General features: G+C 36.2%; 1 protein-coding gene across 1 annotated transcript; it reads left to right on the top strand.

Moving 5' to 3' along the window:
• Positions 1–4,150: 4,150 nt before the first annotated feature.
• Positions 4,151–20,921, top strand: YTHDF3 (YTH N6-methyladenosine RNA binding protein F3; the record flags this gene model as incomplete). The annotated part of the gene is made up of 4 exons (XM_080694770.1): positions 4,151–4,208; positions 6,944–7,029; positions 18,883–20,481; positions 20,871–20,921. 4 exons carry the CDS (start codon positions 4,151–4,153, stop codon positions 20,919–20,921), a joined length of 1,794 nt encoding a protein of 597 aa, XP_080550896.1.
• Between the last annotated feature and the right edge of the window lie 369 nt (positions 20,922–21,290).

The following is a 21,290-nucleotide window of genomic DNA, read 5'->3' as shown; positions in this document are numbered from 1 at the left end:
TACGGAGCCAGCGGCCAGCGGCCGGCGGCCGCCAGTTCCCAAGGCTGCCCCGCGCGCGTCCTGCGGGCACCGCGGGCCTGGACTCCGGGGCGCGCGCGCTCCTTGCGCATGCGCGGGTCCGCACGGGGGGGCGGAGCCGGTGACGTATGCGGGGCGGGGCCTCGGCGGGCGGGAGGGCGGGCAGGAAGAGCGAGGTGAGCGCGGACGTCAGAGTGGAGAGCGGAAGGTCAGGAAGGCTCGGAGCGGAAGTGAGACTAGGGAGCCTGTCCGCCATTGTGGACCCGAGAAGCGGAGAGCGAGAGGGGAGAGGAGCGTGCAAGCAGAGACACCGGCCCGTGCCGCCGACTCCCGAGCGCGAGGCCGACTTTGGGTTCTCGACGAGCGGCTGCGCGGCGGCGGCGGCTGGAAGGACCCCTCGCCGCGGGCGCGGCCAACAGCTGGGAGTGCACGGGAGAGGCCCAGGCGGCGGCGGCGGCTCCTCTCGGGTTGCGGTGAAGAATGTCAGCCACTAGTGTGGATCAGGTGAGGGAGCGGAGGCCCGGGCCGAGCTCCACCCTCGCGCGGGGTTCGGGCTCCTCCCCGCCGCCGCCGGCCCGTAACGGTGCGGGCGCCCGAGGCTGGGGGCGCTGCCCGCGCGGGGCCGGGAGGGAAGCTCGGGCGGGCGCCCGCCGGGGAGGCCGCGCGGCTGCAGCCGCGCTGCTGGGAAATTGGTGGCTGTGAAGGATGTGGTGGGCTTTACTCCTACGCGGATTGTTTAAAATAACTTGTCTCAGATTAACACACTTTTTCTTCTTTTTCTTCCCTTTACTCCACCTTTTCTCGTGCCACACAGAGACCTAAAGGGCAAGGCAATAAAGGTGAGTGTGGATGTGTTTTTCTAATTGACGTTAGCTTGATGCTTCTTTTAAAGTGTGAGTGTTTTCAGTGTTTGTAAAAAAAAATAGAATGAGAAAAATATTCATCACAGATAAGGCAGCCCAAACTTTGGTAGTTCCTTCCCTTGCAGCCACTTTTATGGAAAGCATAGTAGTACAAGAAACAGCTTTTATACTTGTATTCTGGTTAAGTAGATGTTATTGCGAATGCAGTGGCATTTCTTTAGTTCTCCAGCGTATCTGTCTTATGTAACTTATGCCACATATGTGTGCAGTTAAGTATGTTCTTTTTGTGGACATTTTGTTTGCTATGTCTGGATTACACTGAAACATGTAATAGTAGTCCATGTCACATGAGTGGAAATCCTCTTGGTCTTTGATTCTGTAGAAGTCCGTTGCAGTGAAGCAACAGAGAAAGCTAACTGCATAGGCATGTAATCTTGCCATGTAGTTCTGATTGCAAGGTGTGACTCAATCTGATATTTTACAAAGGGCTGAGAAGGGAATGACCTATGAAGTTTTTGCTGGGCTTATATAATTTACTCTTTAGCAATAGCACCGTGAAAAGTAAACCATTTAAATAATTAGTGTATTTATTCTAATGTGGAGCAGTGTAGTCAGCTGACTGAAACATTATGACATTAATCATGTGACATTAAGCATAGAACAATAACTGCTTTCTTGGGATAGCGCCAATTAAAAAACATTACAGCGAATTATATATTTATAACATTGTAATACGGTATAATATTATGCTAAATAGATTTTACTTCCTGTTTTTATTTCAGTAACAAAATATTACTTAGAAAATAAGATCTACCGTAGACATTTAGATGTAAGTTCAGTGGTTTTAATGGTGTTCTTTAAATCCTTCTTAGAGTTGTTTATTTGCTGTTGCAAGGCTGGTTAATTTGAAAAGGAAGAAAATTTGTAAACATAAATTGGTTGGTAGTACATTTTGTATAAAAACATGTACATAGTAGATATTTGGCACCATGTTAGATACCAAATTTATTGCTTTTCTTTTTAAGTAAACTTGCTTTTTTCAACATAAACATTAGAAATTTTAATTTTTAGAATTTCTATTTTTATTTTTATAATTGTTTTTCTGCTGTAAACCTCAGAATTAGATATTGTTCATTTTAAAGGAATTTTTACAAATTCGTAAATTTAAAAAGAATTATCCATTAATCTTTTTTTTTTTTTTTGCTAGTTTGTCTGTTAGGAGGTATATATATAGTCTTGGAGATATATGAAATCTGTGGTCATTATTGCCTAGAGTAAATTATTTTATCCTAGATCTATGGGGAGGTGGCACTTTGCAAGGCTATTTGAAATGCTAAGTGTTTTGTGTTACCTGCTTTAAGGTAAGTACACAAGTTCTATGAAGTACTTGTTTGATAACACAAAATAGATCATATAGAGCATTTGTAAGCTATTACTAAATTTCTGTAAGTGATTTATAACTTCAGTCTAGGGACATCTTAGCTATTATTGATATAAATATGTACATATTGTATATGGCATTATATATTGACTTTTTTAGTTATTTAAAGTATTTTAACCCATCAGTATCGCTTCTAATTGTGTATTTAGACACATAGACAAACTCTTTATTTGGATAGTTTTTTATTCAACAGATTTTCATTTCCTTTTTTTGTTTAGTTCATAATTTTATCCATGGATAGAATGATGGACTAGGATTTCTGAAATAGTACTCCTGTGGAGGAAGTTCTGCTATAAAGAATCTACTATAAGTAGTTTCTAAAACTAATAATTACTGACTTGCCAAGTGAGCTTAAACATATTACAGCTTTTTTGTCACTATTTCTCCTCTATAAAATAAAAATAATAGTTCTAGCCATAGACCTTATTGCTATGAGTATTGTAATTATGGTAGTTTATTTTTTTTAGCAGCCATTGTTTTGGTTTGATTTCTTTTCACCTTCTGAAGAAAGACTCCATTGTGGAATATTGGCAGGAGGAGTAAGAAAGCTACTGGCCTAAACAAATTTGTTATCATTTAAGTTGCTTAAAATGGTAGATGTTACAAGTGTACACACACACATTTATATTACTTGTATTTTTATGTCTCTTTAGGGAGAGTTAAAAGGCCAAATCAGCATTAACAGTTGAACTAGTACAAGTATCTTCATGTATTTGAGAAATACTCTTGTGCCCTAGCTGACTTGGTTTTCAAGCTAGTAAAATTGTTTTATAATAATTTTGCTTATTGTTATCAAATAGAAAGTATAGCTATTTTTCCTGAACCACAACCTCACTCTTAAGAATATGAAAAGTAATCTTGAATTCTGAACATAGCTAGTGTATGAAAAGTACACATTCCTGAGAAGCTGAAGTCACTTAAAAGGCTTGATAACCCTTTTGAGAGATGCTGGATTTCTTTTCTGGATTATTTTCAATTGACAGTGTGAGCCTAATACCTGACTTAGTGTCTTTGATTTTCTGCTAAGTGTTTTCTGTGTATCCTTAATAATTTAATGTATTGAAGGAACTAAAAGGAATTTTATATCAGTCTCCTTGTTTAGGCTAAAATACTTTTAAAGTATAATTAATCATTTTCGCTTTACTTGTTTATAAGTTTTGATTTCTTTTTTAATGAATAGATTGTCCCTATGTGAACTGTCAGAACTCTTTATTATGCTTGGGAAGGGCAGTACCAAGGATAGTTGGAATTAAAGATTATTATTTACCTGTTGGTCTAATTTTGATAACACCTATATGTTACTTTTATGAACAAGTAGAATTTTTGCTTGCTGGAGTAAAGGTGTGCTGTGCCCTTTTTAGCACTATGGATGGAAATTTCAGATGCCATCTTGGGCCTTGCTGCCTGCATTCTCTTATCCTTTCAGTTTATAAATTAGCAAATACATGCAAAATAATTGGTCTTTTTTCTCCTCCTTTCTTCTCTATTTAATGGAGGGACGTGTACTTTGTTTTATACAACTGTAATTTGAAATAATTAGGTGAATTTGGCTAAGTTTTAATGATTCAGAAAAGTACTGGAAAATGCCTTATGTTTTGGCAATATGTTGCACCCATATCCTCCCAAGAAATGATTTCAAAGCACTTTATTATCATTATTTTAGGCTTCATTTTAATATTAATCCTCACTACATTCCTGTAAGGAGATAGAGGGTATATGGTATTGTCGCTGTTTTTGTAGGTGGGAAAACATGATGCACACATCTGTTGACTTTCCTAACTTGATGTAGTCAGGACCAGAGCAAAGAATCACCTGGCTTCTAAGGCCCATGTTCTATCTTGATTTGACTCTGCTTCATAGAGCAGAGGAAACAGGCGAAGAATCATGTAAGTTATCTGTTCTTTTTTCCCCTGAAGAACTTTTTACAGACTATGGAAGTGGCTTGGATTTCATTACTATTTAATGGCTTTCAGTCTCCAAGACATTAATTAGATTGTTATTAGTGATATTCAAAAACTGAAGTCTTTATATGACAGTTGAATTTTTGAAAGAAAGCTTTACTTGTGAAACTCAAGGACTAGTTAATACCTAATTTGAAGCAAGTTACCTGTCATTATATGTAAAATACTTTTAAGCAAATATTTTTCCAAAGCTTGACTTAGCCTTGTATAATATTTTAGGACTTTTTTTGACATGGATATATCATTTTAAAATGACTGTGAGACTACTTAGTGTACATGAACACTAAGTTCTCAGAATTAGAGAAAGAATAAAACAAGAACAGCAGTATAATACATATTCAAATTTTAAGTAGGTACTTTTTGATTATTAGTGTGGACTAGATATCTGAGAATAATTATTAAAAGAGATATTTGTAATTTTAAAATAATTAACTATTTAACAGAGAGTCATGGTGGCACATGCTTGTAATTCTGGTATTTGGCAGCCTGAGACAGGAGGATTGCAAGTTTAAGGTCAGCCTCAGCTACTTAGGCCTTCTGCAGCTTAGTGAGACCTTGTTTCAAAATAAAGAATAAAAAATAGGTCTGGGGTGTAGCTTGGTAGGATGCCCCATGTGTTCAATTCCCAGTATTGCAAAAAAAAATGTTTAAATATTGGCAGATATGTGTTAGTCCAATAGATAGGATCCCCCCCCCCAAGAAGTAAAAGGTGGGCGTGGTGCCGCATGCTTGTAATCCCAGTATTTGGGAGGCTGAGACAGAAGGATTGTGGGTTCTTGGACAGCCTCAGCTACTTACTGAGGCCCTCTGCAACCTAATGAGACCTTGTTTTAAAATAAAAAATAGGGCTGGAGGTATATTTTGGAGTCAGAATGCCCCTGAGTTCTATCCCTAGTACCGCAAAAAAAAAAAAAAAAGTAAAAGACCATACATACCTACCCTTGATAAAGCAGTAAAGCCAGTGGTAAAGAACAAGTATGTCAGAATCTCTTTGATTGAACTCAGCCCTTAAAATGACACTGAAAGTAACCTGAGGCACCCTTCTCTTTACTTTTGTTATGAGGTACTATTACATACTTAATTCTGGGGACAAAGGGAGGCACTTTTAGCACAACCCTATCTCTGAATCAATCCCTATTCAATATAGTTAAACACCTTATTGGAGTCAGGATCAAGGTGACCTGGTCTTGTGGTCTCTGAAGAGTGCACCAGCATAAGAGGTCTTATTAAAAGCATCACAGAATAGTGTTATCTTTGAGTGGTTACTGCTACTCAAGCCTCTCTTAGTTCATAACAGTACATATTAGGTGATGTGAACTCATTGCAAAGTTAAAATAATGAAAATGTTAATGATATTGTTAAGGAGCACACAACTTAAGTCTGTCACCCCCAAAATTAATTTGTAGTACTTGGTGACATTGTGGTTTTGAACAGTAAATCTACATATATATATATTTTATTCTGAGAGATTGACATCATTCTTTAGAAACTTTCAACATTCTTCATCTTATGCTTCAATAGTATATTTACATATTGCTGCCACATCAAGTTTAAGCCCAGTAGCAACTCTTTTCGTGGTTCTAAAGTCATTTTTAGTCTTACTTGGGTCTTGTGATATTTAATGTAATAATATCCAAGATTATTGAACACTGTCACTTAATATTGAGATATTGGTAATACACAGTTAGATATTGGTAATAACCTACTTGAACAGCATAGTCATCAGAGGTTAGAGAGATTTAAACACTACTAGAGATTCCCTGTCTCCTCAGTAGAGGATTGAAACTCAAATATAGAAGTTTCTTTTGCATTTTGTGTTCAAAGGCACTCTTGAGACAGCATTCAGAGTAACTTTATAAAGTATGGAAATGACCCCTGAACAAATGTGACATTCTAAGTTATTCTTCAACTTATTTCTTTGTGTGTTTCAAGAATAATGGTTATCTGGTGTCTCTGTTGTATGGTACTTTCATGTGAAAGTCTTTATATTTATTTATTTACTTTTGGGGTGCTGGGGATTGAACCCAGGGCTTTATTTCTTATGTAGCACATGCTCTACTATGAAGCCATATACCCCAGCCATTCTGTGTTTTTCTGGTTTAGAATTAAGGCCCCCTTATATTTAGATATTTCATAGATATATTTACTCATTGTGTTTTTGTTTCAAGTGAATTTTAGCTACTTTAACAGAAGACATTTAAGTCATTTATTGGAACTTTAGATCAAAATAGGTATTCTTTATTTACCTGTATCAGACACAAATTTTAACAAAGGTAGAGAACATTCAGAAATCTCTGTTATCTTTAACACTGCTTGAAATAGTTATGTTAGATTCAAGTATAGCATTATAGAACCCTTTCCAACATTTTAATGTGAACTTTACTCAATGATTTTGGGATATTTACCCCTAAGTTATTGGTAAGGGGTAGTGTGTTTTTGTAATCTTGGGCTTACATCACAACATTTCTAAGATTTTTATGACACATAACTATTAGCATTTAAAGTAAAGCTTATCCTTAAAAACATTCCAAAAGGAAAAGAACAAAGAATTCAGGATCACTTTTATTCTGAGTTGGTGTGAAAAATACTAAAAATGTTAGGCTTTGTAATGAGTTTCATTAAGATAATTTTAACACTTCTAATACAAATATGTTTTTTAGTTTCAGTACAAAACGGTTCGATTCATCAAAAAGATGCTGTAAATGATGATGATTTTGAGCCATACTTAAGTAGCCAGACAAATCAGGTAAGTCTTCTGACAGAAGTAGTTTAGGAAGTTAAATTTTTGGTATTAACTGACTTTTCACCTAGATATTTAATTTGAGGGACACTAATTATAACATGAATTAATTCATCTAGTGGGCATACATGAAGTGATTAATGGTTACTGTTTATGACACAGGATAGGTTTCCTTTAGGGATTATAGGAGCTAAAGCTAGATTATGAAATATCAATACTTGATGAGAATTATATTTGTGCATTATTCATTTTAATGTTGAAATAGTATAATCTTATTCTTTATAACTAAACTAAGACCATAAGTAAAAATAAGCTAGAGTGGAATTTTTGTATGGAACTGAGATTAGTTATATGTAGAATTTTTGGTTATTGCAATTTTTTTTAAAGGCAGTCCATCTGGAGTTTCATAGATAATACTGCACATTTTAATATAACTTGGTAATATTCAGGAATAGGATTAGGGACTATTTAATACTTGCTTCTGTTTTGTGGATATGGAGATTTATCAGATCATCAATGAATGGTCACTTTTTTTTTGGTGCTGGGGATGGAATGTAGGGCTCTGTACAAACCAAGGACCGTGTCAATTGAGCTGTACCTCCAACCATTTGTAGTTTTTGAAGATTTGTATATAGAGTAACTTAAACATTGAAAAACAATGAAGTAGTACTGGTATTTGGTATATGTATACCATAGCTACATATAATTTCTGTTATTAAATATATCACTGCTAAAATATTTTTAAAACAAATTTTTGATATTGGTCAATTTTAATAAAGAACTTTCTGAAATGAAACTGCTTTTGTTTTGCTTAAAAAAGGTATGTGACAAATGTACTCTGAAATCTTAACCCAGATTATTAAAACCGACAGAATAAGCCCAAATATTACTATAGAACCTAACAGCAATGTTATAGAAAAAATTTGAACAAAAAGAAGTTACCAATTTGTGGAATGGAATGTTGGATTCCCTTTGGGATTGTGTGTGATGTATACCTTCCTTGTCGTCATTTCTCTTCAAAGACTCCTGCCTGTATACTGAGCTGCATTCTATGGTAATAAATACATGAGAAAGAATAAAAACTGGTGATAAAACCTGTGACAGTTTGGCTACTCTTCGGAGAATGAAAATATTGATTTTTTATTTATATTATCTAGCTTTATTATATTAGTAACTTAAGGATCATGAAAGACTATATTACTAAAAAGTTAGAGAAGCTCATTTGTTGTGAAATGTAGTTCAAGTTTTAAATATACTCTTTTTGTATTTTGACTCATTATCTCACCTAACATTTATATTGGCACTATTTCCTAAATTTTTTGAGGAATTTTAATGTTATGAGATAGAGTAAATAGGGTATTCGATTTTATAGTTTATATATTAAAGTGTGAAGTGAATTTGTAAGATGATATAGTATGAAGCTCTTCTGACTTGGCAAGCTCTGTGTTGAGGGGTTTTTGTTGTGTTTGTGGTACTGGAGTTGAACTCGGGTCCTCTTGTGTGCTAGACAAGTGTTCTACCATTGAACTTCACCCCCAATCACAAGGGTTTATGGGATATTATAGAACAGAAGCATTTTAGGGACTAAATGAGACCAGGAGAGGGTTTCCTTGATCCTGAACCTTTGTGGTAACCAGAGCTTTGCTCTGTGTTTCGTCTTTTTTACATACTGGAATTCTGTATAAAATTCCATTTGTAAATGAGGGGTTTCTTTCTTTTCTTTTCTTTTCTTTTCTTTTCTTTTTTTGTTTGTTTTTTGGTGGTACTGGGGTTCCTGGAAGCCCTTCTACCTCCAGGCTACACTCCCAGACCTATTTTATATTTTTTAAAATTTGGAAACAGGGTCTCTTAAGCCATCGCTCTTGGCTGGCTCCGAACCAGCGCGATCCTCCTGTCTCCGCCTCCCAAGCGCGGGGATTACAAGCGTGCGCCACCACGCCTGGCTATGTAAATGAGGTTTTAAAAAAGTGTTAGAAAATCATTATTTAAAATATTTTAAAATTTTATTTTGCTGGATATTTAAGCCAGGGCCTTATGGATGCTAGGCAGATAGGTGCTCTACCACTAAGCTATACTCACAGCTCTTCTTTTTAAAGGATATAAAAACATTTACCTAAGTAATGAAGCCAAATGAATTTTTCATTTGCAGTATTTTCCTCATATTGGGGCAAAAATACTTAAAAAAGATTTGTTTTATCTTGCTGTGATGGTTTATGCCTGTAATCTCAGTACTTGGGAGTCAGACAGGAGGATTGCAGGTTCCTGTTTGAGGTCAGCCTTAACACCTTAGTGAGATCCTATTTCAAAATCAAAATAAAAAGGGCTGGGGTATAGCCTGGAAGTAAAATGCCCTGCACAGGGGAGGGGGAAGGATTTGTCTTAACATGATATGTAAATGGGAAGATTTGTTTGTTTGTTTAAATTTGGTTATTGGGAATTGAAACTGGGACTGCTTTATCACTGAGCTACATCACAAGACTTTCTATTTTTGATTTTAAGATAAGGTCCTTTCTAAGTTTTTAAGGCTGGCCTTGAATTTACTGTTTTACACCTGGATACAATTTTAAGTCATTTTAACTTATGGTATTTAAATCAACTTTTTTTTTTTTTTTTTTTTGGTGGTACTGGGGTTCCTGGAAGCCCTTCTACCTCTGGGCTACACTCCCAGACCTACTTTTACATTTTTATTTGGAAACGGGGTCTCCTAAGCCAGCGCTCTCGGCTGGCTTCGAACCTGCGCGATCCTCCTGTCTCTGCCTCCCAAGCATGGGGATTACAAGCATGTGCCACTATGCCCGGGTAAATCAACATATTTTTCAAAGGAGGTTTTTTTTTTTTTTGAAGCTACACCTTCAGTCCTATTTTATTCTTTATTTTTGAAGCAGGTCTCACTAAGTTAAAGAGGACCTCACTAAGTGGCTGAGGCAGGCTTTGAACCTGTGGTCCTCCTGTATCAGCTCCCAAATAATGGGATTACAAGTGAGTGTTACTACTCTTGATTGAAAGGAAATTTTAAAGTTTGATTTCAGTAAGACAATAGTCTGCCTCTCCCATTACAAAATAAATTTTCAGTAATTGTCTTTCCATGGCACTAAAAATAATTATTCCTAGTGAGGCATGTATTTATCACTCACTACAGAATGTTGAAAACTAAATTTGTTATAGAGAAAAACAGGAAATTATATGAAATTTTAAAGGTAAGTTATATAAGAATTTAAGTTACTTATAAAATGTAAAGTTAAAAAGAAATTGAACCTCAGGATTATTTTCATGGCAGATTAGTGAAAAGTGGATTTATTGCCAAAATACCTCAAATAATTATTGGCATACTATAAAGTTATGCAAGTGCTAATATTAAGTTCCTAATACATTGACCTATACATTAACTTAAGTAATTGTTTAATAAAAAATTTAAATAGATATACATTGTGTTTTTAAAATTAAATCCCTTTATCTTATTTTAGAATTATGGTTGACAGCCGGGCGTGGTGGTGCACGCTTGGGAGGCTGAGACAGGAGGATCGCATGTGTTCGAAGCCAGCCTCAACTACTTAGTGAGGCTCTCAGCAACTTAGTGACACCCTGTTTCCAAATAAAATATGAAAAAAGGTCTGGGAGTATGGCCCGGAGGTAGAAAGCCTCTGGGTTCCACCCCCAGTACCACCAAAAAAAAAACAAAAAAAATTATGGTTGACAAAAATGAGTCAGTGGGAAAGGCATTTAATAATTTTGGTTAATGATTTAAATTGTTTTATATACCTAGGTATAATTCATATCAAACCTAGGGATGCATTAAAATAAGTTGACCTTTTTATTCCTGTGATAGCATATGTCTATTTTATAGAGTCCAGTATCCTTTCCTCCCTTCTCTCAAATAGTATTTGAACTTTGTTTTCTGTTCTACCATCACTATCCTTAGTTAAGGTTTTTCTTATGTACCTATGTATACATTGTGATTTCCTCACTGGTAATTCTACACTGCCATTCATCAGTCTTAAAATGCAAGTCTGATTGTATAGCTGTCAATGTTAATAAAATATTATTTCTGCTTCACAGTGGTGGATCCATTGATTATGTCAATGACATTAAAATGTCTCTAGTTTTTCTTAAACTGTAGGTCTGTCAACTTTCTCCATCTTATACAAATAGTCTTCTGATTATTCCTGAACATAGAAATATTTTCTCAATATTTCTTTTATCATCTTAATATTATTCTTTCATGTACATTTTATATATAAGCTTGTCTACACACAGATTTATATATATGATTTATATATATATATTTATTTATAAATATATGTCACTTCCTCCATGAAATCTTTGTGAGTCCCAGAGATCTTTATGGTGTCCCAGTTACTTGCCTTCTTATTTGTACTAGATTGTTTTTGTGTTCTTTGTACTTCATTTACATCACAGGTAAATGTGTTATCCACAGTGCTTGTGAAATGTTCAGGTTGAAAACTGTTCTTCATTTTCAATTTTTTGTTCCCAGTGACTGGTGCAGTATCGATAATAGCACAGAGTGGGTGTTCATTAAATATTTATTAAATGAATGAATGGACTAGATTATCCGATGGAATTAGAGAATGAGAAATTATGGTTGATGAAATATTTAGATTTCATTATATAACTTATGACATCTTTATGATTGGATTACCATAAATTAAACTTTTTGCAAAGTACAGTGATAAGAGAAAATGCATACAAGCATTAAAAATCTACCAGATATCATATCACTTACTTTTTGTTGCTAAGTTAGGAGTTGTGAAGGTACTCAGCTCGTGTGTGTGTGTGTGTGTGTGTGTGTGTGTGTGTGTGTGTGTGTGTGTGTTTACTGGGGATTTAACTCATGGACACTACTTCTGAGCTCCATCCCCAATTCTTTTTTTTTTTTTTTTAAATTTTGAGACAGGATATGCCTAAGTTGTGCGTGCATAGTTTTCGTGAATTTGGAGCCCTCCTGTCAGCCTCCAGAATAGCTGGGATTATAAGTTTGTACCACGGTACTGTGGTATATTCAGATTCTTAATGGCAAATACTTTTTTTCTGTGTATAGGTGCTATTATTGTTGAATAATGCCTTAATTTTTTATTGAACTTTGTATTTGTGTGGTACTGAGAATTGAATCTAGGGGTATTCTTTATCTGAGCTATACCTCCAGCCTTTTTAAAATTTTTTTATTTGAAATGGTCTTGTTAGGTTTCTGAGAATCTCAGTACTTGCTGATGCTGGTCTCAAACCTGTGACCCTACTTTCATAGCCTCCCAAATACTGGAATTACAGGTGTGCGTCACCATGCCCTGCTTTGCTTAACTTTTACAATATCTAATTCTTAGATGTTTGGATAATTATGAAGTAAAAACAGATATTAAGTTCTTGTAACAGAAACACTCAATCTTAATTTATTTTATTTTTATTTTACTGCGGGTCTGGGGATGGACCCGGAGGCATTTGACCTCCGAGCTACACCCCCTGCCCTATTTTTTATTCTTTATTTTGAAACAGGATTTCATTAAGTTGCTGAGGGCCTCACTAAGTAGCTGAGGCTGTCTGCGAACCACGATCCTCTGGTCTCAGCCTCCAGAATTCTGGGATTACAAGTGTGTGCCACAATCTTAATTTATAATTGAGTTGTAGTAAAATGTCATTAGGTCATAACAGTAACCATGAACATTTTTATTGTTCTTCAGGTGTTCTCTGAATTATTTTTCACTTTGAAAAATAATTGACCTGTGCCATAACACTAAATAATAATGATTATAAATGACTTTGAATTTTTTTTTTGAAGATTTAAAGAAGTTTATTAGAAAGATAGAAATACAGAAAATAGAAATACAGCTCCATACAAGACTGGCATGGAGGGGTGACTCAAAATGAATATACCATGACTGAAAGTTTAAGGAAGCATTTTTCACTTTAATATTTTAGTGTTCATACTAGGGAAAAACACTTAAGGTAAAAGGCTTGATTCATATACTTGATTTCCTACGACAGTTTGTAGTTAAAAATCACAGGCTAGAGGTATAGTTAAAATGGTAGAACACATGCTTACAGTGTATAGGCTCTGGGTTCAACCAAAAATAGAAAAAACTTTTTAGTTGAGTAGAATGGGAAGAATTATCTCTATGTGATCAGCAAAAAAGAAGTAAAATGATCTAATGAGGTCACTAATATAGAAAGTGGGAAAGTAGCTGGGTAAGGTGGCACACACCTGTGATCCCACTACATAGGAGACAGACAGGAAAATCACAGACTTGAGGCCAGTCTCAGCAATTTAGCAAGACATTCAGCAACTTATTGAAATCCTGTTTCAGAATAAAAGGTAAAATAGGTCTGGGAGTCTAGCTCAGAGGTAGAGTGCTCCAGTGTTCAGTCCCTAGTACCAAAAAGAAAAAGAAAGTATGAAAGAAAAGAGTTCCTATCCTTGAGACTACTGAATCACACTGTGTCTTTATACACATAAGTCTGGACTAGGTTTGAAATTACACCATATAGGTTGTGATTAATTTACAGTTGAAAAAAGTAAGTTGTAAGAATAAATTGAACATTTATTGAATATTTATATTTTTGGCACTGTATTCTTATTTCTCATTTTTTAGCATTATAAAGCTTTCCAAATGAGAGGAAATAATGAAATAATTTTATTTATTTACTTTGCGGAACTGAGGATTGAACCCAGGGGCATTCTACATCTGAGCTATACCTGCAGCCCTATTTTTTGTCTTGAAACAGGGTCTCACTGAGGCTGGCCACAGCAATCCTCCTGTCTCAGCCTTCCATGTACTGGGATTACAAGCATGCACCATCACACCTGGCTTGAAAGAATTTTATAGTGAGTACTACTAGTTAGATTTGGCCATACTGTTAACTTATTTTGAAATGTATAAAGAAAAAAATTAACAAAAGAAAGATGGAGAAATGGATGTGAAAAAAAAATACACTAGATAAATTTGGTCATTTATATTTGTCATATATATATTACATCCATTTTCCCATCTTTCTCTTTTTGTTAATATTTCTTTTTATGCATCTCAAAATAAGTTGCGGACTTAATATATTTCTTTTTTTTTTTTTGTGGTACTGGGGTTCCTGGAAGCCCTTCTACCGCCGGGCTACACTCCCAGACCTATTTTTACATTTTTATTTGGAAACAGGGTCTCCTAAGCCAGCACGCGCGGCTGGCTTCGAACCTGCATGATCCTCCTGTCTCTGCCTCCCAAGGGCGGGGATTACAAGCATGCGCCACCATGCCCGGCTGACTTAATATATTTCTGTCTAAATAATCATGCGTATTAGTTGGTAGTGTAAAATATGTGTTTACATTTTTTTTCCTTTTAAGTATAACCTGTATATTTTGAAATATATAAACTATAGGTGTATAATTGGTGATTTGACAAATATATGCTCCTGTGTTACCCAAGTCAATATCCAGGGTACAAGTCTTTCATTTGTAAGTTTTTCTTCATAAGTTTAACATTGTATTTACCTCCAGGGACATTTTGAGTTGTAATTTTATTGTAAATTGGAAGCTTATAATTGTACTTATTTATAGAGTTCAAAATGATGCTATGATTCATAAATATAATGTGGAATATTTAAATTTTTTCCATTACCTCAGATATTTTACAAATTTTTCGTAGGGAGAACCTTTGAAATTTATTCATAGTAATTTTGTAATGTACCATAGAATATTAACTATGTTTGTACACTTTGTCAGAGAACTTATCAAGAAAATATTCCTCCTGAGATTTTATACTCTTGTAATCATCTGTTCCCACTCCTCTTGTCTCTTTAGCCTTGACTTTAGAAAGGATATGCTTAACTTATTTCATTAGAGCTTAGGGGGGAGAAAAATCTCATTCAGCTAGAGATACTGAAGGAATTGGGAAATAAGTGGTTCCATGTTACACTAGAGAACTGTGGGTATAATAACACTTTGAAGATTTTCTTTCTTGTGGTGCTAAAGGTTGAATCAGTCATTCTACTTCTGAGCTATGTACCCCCAGCCCTATTTTATTTTTTGGCCTTGCTAAGTTGCTGAGAGCCTCACTAAGTTGCTGAGGCTGGCAGCGAATTTATCCTGTCTAAACTTCCCAACTACTGGGATGACAGGTGTGTGCCACCATGCCCAGCTAGCACTTTGAAAATTTTGTTAAACTTATTTGAGTTTTATATCATAGTGATTTCCCTATCAGTATGAGTACTTTTATATTTAAGGTATTGTAGTGATCAGATTATAAATGTATATATGTGTATTATCATGGTTTATGAAGTTTATTCATTAATCGTCAAGTTTTTTTTCCTCTAAAACCATGTTGGTATATATGAACTTCCCTCAGGCTTCTCTTTATAGGTATATTTAAATATTACAGGCAGTATTTCTAGGGAGGCTATTATTGTTCCAAAGATGCTCTTAATTGCCTTTATACTAATATTGTGTGATCTTTGAATATTTAGAGTTTATAATTACTCTGTAAAATTAAAGAATGTGTTCAACTAAATTAGTAAATTTTAACATGTGCATTTACAGTTTTGAAGAGTAGATTATACTTAATAGTAAGTATATTTGGAAAATCATTTTGTGATTTTGTGTGTTTGTGTGGTACTAGGGATTGACCCCAGAGGCATTCTATCTGGGATCTATATTCTCATCTTTTTTTTTTTTTTTTTTTTTTTTTTTTTAGTTTTTAATTTGAAATAGCATCATGCTAGGTTATTGAGGGTCTTGCTAAGTTGCTAAGGCTGGTCTTCAACTGGTTTGATCCTCCAGGCTCAGCCTTTTAAGTACTGGGATTACAGGTGTGCCCCACCATGCCCAACCCTGATTTTTTTTTAAACAATATTGAGACAGATTTGGATTTTATTAAGTTCCAAGTTTTTATGCAGTACTCAGTAAATCTTTGTTAAAATTACTCCTTTTGATGTTGGGGGGTATGCTTGGGATCAAACCAAGGCCTTGCACTGCTGAATTACATCCCTAAACCCCATCACAATGGTTAATGTAACTGTAATCTCTACTTAGTTCTGAAATTATTTTAGTTATATCAAATCATTTTAACAGATTGCATATTACACTAGCTTTCTTATGGACAATAGAAAGTTGAAACAGTTACCAGATGTGACATAAGTAACTTTTAAGTAATGTAATATGTCTTGGGGGTGTATCTCAGTGATTTGGCAGCTCTGCATTTAGTCTCAAACATGTTCTTTCCTGCTTTCTCCCACAAAAAGAGAAAGAAAAGAAAAATCAGTTTTTAATGATAAGCCTTTTTTTTTTTTTTTTTTTAAGTGTGTTTGGTACTAGAGATTGAACTGAGGAATGTTTTGACATACACCCCAGCCCTATTTTATTTTTTATTTGAAACAGTGTCTCACTAAGTTACTGTGCACTGACCTGGAGTCTGTGATCTTCCTGTTTCTCCCTTCAAGTACTGTGATTACAAGCCTGTGCCACCATGCCTAGCTAATGATAAGCCTTCTAAAAAATAGCTTTAAATGAATTCCAAGTAGTACCTGTGATATTATTGTCAAGTATACGTGTGTATACACATATATGTGTTTGTGTTTATATATATGGACATATGTGTGTATTCCTTCCTCACTCCCTTACTTCCTCACTCCCTTATGTGTATGTGTATATTTATACATATACATACATACATACATACATACACATACACGTGTGTGTATGTGTGTGTATTCCTTCCTCACTCCCTTATTTCCTTTCTTTCCAGAGGCATTTTGTATCCAAGCTATACCCCAGCCCTATTCTTTTTTATTTGTAACAGGGTCTTGCTAAGTTCTTGAGAGCTTTGCTAAGTTACTGAGGCTGATTTTGAACTCATGATCCTTTTGTCTCAGCTTCCAAAGTCCTGGGATTGTATATGTTAGCTACCATGCCCAGCTCATTTCTTTTGTTATATTTACTATTTCTCCTGGTGCTAGGGGTTGAACTCAGCACCTTGTACATGAGCTAAGCAAGTGTCCATTGAGCTATATCCCTAGGATTTTGATATATTTATATTGGTGGGAGAGCAGCCACACAAAATAGCCCTGAAGAATGTAATAGCAGAAGGAAAAATAGATTAAGAACTTTTATTTCCGGGGACTTAGAATGTCATATAAATTCAGTCTTAATTGCATTGACTTGTGAGGGAACATCAGTTGTTTTGAATGGATTTTTTTTTTTTTTTTTTTTGCTTTGTATAATTCTACTAATTCTGAAGTTCCACCCAAGGTTTTAAAATCAAACTATAGCAAACACTGAAAAATCTATCATTAGACCTTTCTTTTTTAACCTAAGAAATCCATTTTTAAGGGAAGTCCTTATATTTTATTCTTTTACATTGGCTAATATAAAATTTTGATTTTTTTCTATTAATAGAATTTGATGTCAGTCTTGATTTCTGGCAAGTTACTGAGTGTATGATTACTTAATACTCAAAAGGAAAGTTGGTTTAATTGTAATTCTGGAAAAATGTGAATTTGTTTTTTCTGAATGAAAATTCTGATCATGAAGGCTTTTTATTGTATGATATTTGGATCACAGAGGAGAAAATAAAGAAAAAGTGTGTTGATCCAGGCATGGTGGTGTGCACTTTGTAATCCCAGCTTTCGGGAAGTTGAGACAGGAGGATGTGGCTCGTGGACAGCCTGAGCTACTTAGGCCCTTTGCAACTTGGTAAGACCCTGTTTCAAAATAAAGAAAAAATAGGGCTGTGGATGTAGCTTGTAGGTAGAATGACCTTGGGTTCCATCTCTAGTACTGCAAAAAATAAATAAATAAATAAATAAAATAAATAGAAGGACAGAAAGAAAGAGGGTGTTGAGCCAAGATAAATATTTTGTATTTCCTTTTGAAATGAAAATTTTGAAGAATGTAAAATAAAATTGGATCATACTATAGGCATACTCTTTTTTCCTTCTCAAATTGTAAGCATTTCTTCATTTTATATTTTCTTAATGCAAGTGCAGATTTTAATGGCTGAACTGGATTCTGTCATGTAGATAAACGGTAATGTCTTTCTTTGAAATAATTTTCAGGTTCATTTTATCCTTGTAAATGTTTGACTTTCTCAGTTGTTTAAAATATAGCTGGATGTAGAAATTGTGGTGTTTTTAAATTGACAGTGGACCTGATTCTTCAAACACAATCCTCATCACACTGCAGTGCCTTCCTAAAAAGTCCTTTAAGTAGTTTTATTATTTATTTATTTATTTATTTTTGCAGCACTGGGAATGGAACCCACTGGCATTCTACCTCCGAGCTACACTTCCAGTCCTATTTTTATTCTTTATTTTGAAATAGAGTCTCACAAAGTTGCAGATAGCCCCTGAGGCTATCTGCGAACCTGTGATCCTCCTGTCTCAGTCTCCCAAGTACTGAGATTACAAGCATGAGCCACCGTGCCTGGCTTTTAAGTAGTTCTATACTAAGTATTTTAAATATGAATGCTCATCTGCACATATTTCTTTTGCTATTATTGGATTCTTTTAATTATGTTTACCTATAAAATGTACATCTCAGCTGGGCTTGGTGGCTCACACTTGTAATCCCAGTACTTGGGAGGCTGAAATAGGAGGATTGTGCAGGTCCAAAGCCAGTCTCAGCTACTTAGTGAGGTTCTCAACAACTAAATGAGACCCTGTTTCCAAATAAAATATAAAAATAGGTCTGGGAGTGTAGCCTGGAAGTAGAAAGTCCCTGAGTTTTATCCCCAGTTCCACACACACACACAAAAGAAAATACATCTCCTTTTCATTAGTTAAAAATGGTTTGATTTTAGTCTTTCAGATGCCTTTTTTAACCCCTCCTGTTAAAGGACATTTCCCTACTAATTGTGGTCTTCTGTTTTGCAGAATAACAGCTATCCACCAATGTCAGATCCATATATGCCTAGTTACTATGCTCCATCTATTGGATTTCCATATTCTCTTGGAGAAGCAGCATGGTCCACGGCTGGAGACCAGCCTATGCCATATCTGACAACCTATGGACAAATGAGTAATGGAGAACATCATTATATACCAGATGGTGTTTTTAGTCAACCTGGAGCATTAGGAAATACCCCTCCATTTCTTGGTCAACATGGATTTAACTTTTTTCCTGGTAATGCTGATTTCTCTACATGGGGGACAAGTGGATCTCAGGGACAATCAACACAAAGTTCTGCTTATAGTAGCAGTTATGGCTATCCACCTAGTTCTCTTGGGAGAGCTATTACTGATGGACAGGCAGGATTTGGCAATGATACTTTGAGCAAGGTGCCTGGCATTAGCAGTATTGAACAAGGCATGACTGGACTGAAAATTGGTGGTGATCTGACAGCTGCAGTGACAAAAACTGTAGGTACAGCCTTGAGCAGCAGCGGTATGACTAGCATTGCAACCAATAGTGTGCCCCCAGTTAGCAGTGCAGCCCCTAAACCAACCTCCTGGGCTGCCATTGCTAGAAAGCCTGCCAAACCTCAACCGAAACTTAAACCCAAGGGCAATGTGGGAATTGGAGGTTCTGCTGTGCCACCACCTCCTATAAAACACAACATGAATATTGGAACTTGGGATGAAAAGGGGTCAGTGGTAAAGGCTCCACAAACCCAACCAGTTCTGCCTCCTCAGACTATAATCCAGCAGCCTCAGCCATTAATTCAACCACCACCACTGGTGCAAAGCCAACTGCCTCAGCAGCAGCCTCAGCCACCACAACCACAGCAGCAACAAGGACCTCAGCCACAGGCCCAGCCTCACCAAGTGCAGCCTCAACAACAGCAGCTGCAGAATCGCTGGGTAGCTCCTCGGAACCGGGGAGCGGGCTTCAACCAGAACAATGGAGTGGGCGGTGAAAACTTTGGTTTAGGTGTTGTACCTGTTAGCGCTTCACCTTCTAGCATAGAAGTGCATCCAGTGCTGGAAAAACTAAAGGCCATAAACAACTACAATCCCAAAGACTTTGATTGGAATCTGAAGAATGGACGTGTGTTTATAATTAAAAGCTACTCTGAGGATGACATACATCGTTCCATTAAGTACTCTATCTGGTGTAGTACTGAGCATGGTAATAAGCGTTTGGATGCAGCTTACCGTTCCCTGAATGGGAAAGGCCCACTCTATTTACTTTTTAGTGTGAATGGCAGTGGGCATTTTTGTGGAGTGGCTGAAATGAAGTCTGTTGTGGACTATAATGCATATGCTGGTGTCTGGTCTCAGGATAAGTGGAAGGGCAAATTTGAAGTTAAGTGGATCTTTGTCAAAGATGTTCCCAATAACCAATTACGGCATATTCGCCTAGAAAACAATGACAACAAACCAGTAACCAACTCAAGGGACACTCAAGAGGTACCCCTAGAAAAAGCCAAGCAAGTGCTTAAAATAATTGCTACTTTCAAGCATACCACCTCAATCTTTGATGACTTTGCACATTATGAAAAGCGTCAAGAGGAGGAGGAAGCCATGCGTAGGGTAAGAATACAATAATTTTTGTGTTTGGGGTCTGCCTCTTGGAGTACATGAGTGGGTATCCTTTAATACTGCTTTATTCTCCTGCAGTACTGGATACTGAACCTAGGGGTGATCTACCACTCTTCCTTACTCTCTTAATTTATTTTGAGCTTGGATATCACTAAGTTGCCCCAGGCTGGCCTGGGTCTTGCAGTTTTCCTGCCTCATCCCGCTCCTTCTACACCCCTTTGTAATTGGGATTACAGGCATTGGCCACCATGCCCAGCTCCTTTAATGTCTCTTGATATTACTTACAGATGTTTATTTTATGGGGAAGAAGCAGAAGTCTACAAAACCCTTCAGGGGTCTGTATTTGTCTCGTAGGAATCATTTCTTCTTTCCTTTTCAAGGATAAACCTTACATTGAATTTGCCTCTTGCCTCTTCATATTATTTATGTGATGATAGTCATTGAGTCTCAGTGATTGATCAAAGCTGTGAATGAGTAAAATTTTTAAAATTACACAGACTTTTTTGGAACCATCAGTTGCTCCTTTCTTTTCCTTCCCTCCTCTCCCCTCTCCTCTGTCCTTCTATCCTTCCTTGAGAATCTAAGCCAGGGCCTCACCCTGTGCATCATAGGCAAGTGCCTTACCACTAACTCAGACCCCAAGCCCTTCTAATCACTAGTACTAAACACAAAGTTTTATAAGAAAATATTTTTTAGGTTTGAAACTTTGTAACAAAATATGGGGATTTGACATTAGAAAGGCACTTAGATTTGAGAGGACATGGGCCTTAGAATTAGACTCTAGCATTCAATTTCTCATT

This window comes from Muscardinus avellanarius (assembly GCF_963383645.1).
Source record: "Muscardinus avellanarius genome assembly, chromosome: 4".
NCBI classification, from domain to species: Eukaryota; Metazoa; Chordata; class Mammalia; order Rodentia; family Gliridae; genus Muscardinus; species Muscardinus avellanarius.
Note: the sequence above shows the minus strand (reverse complement) of the source record. Positions and strands in the feature narration are given on the sequence as shown.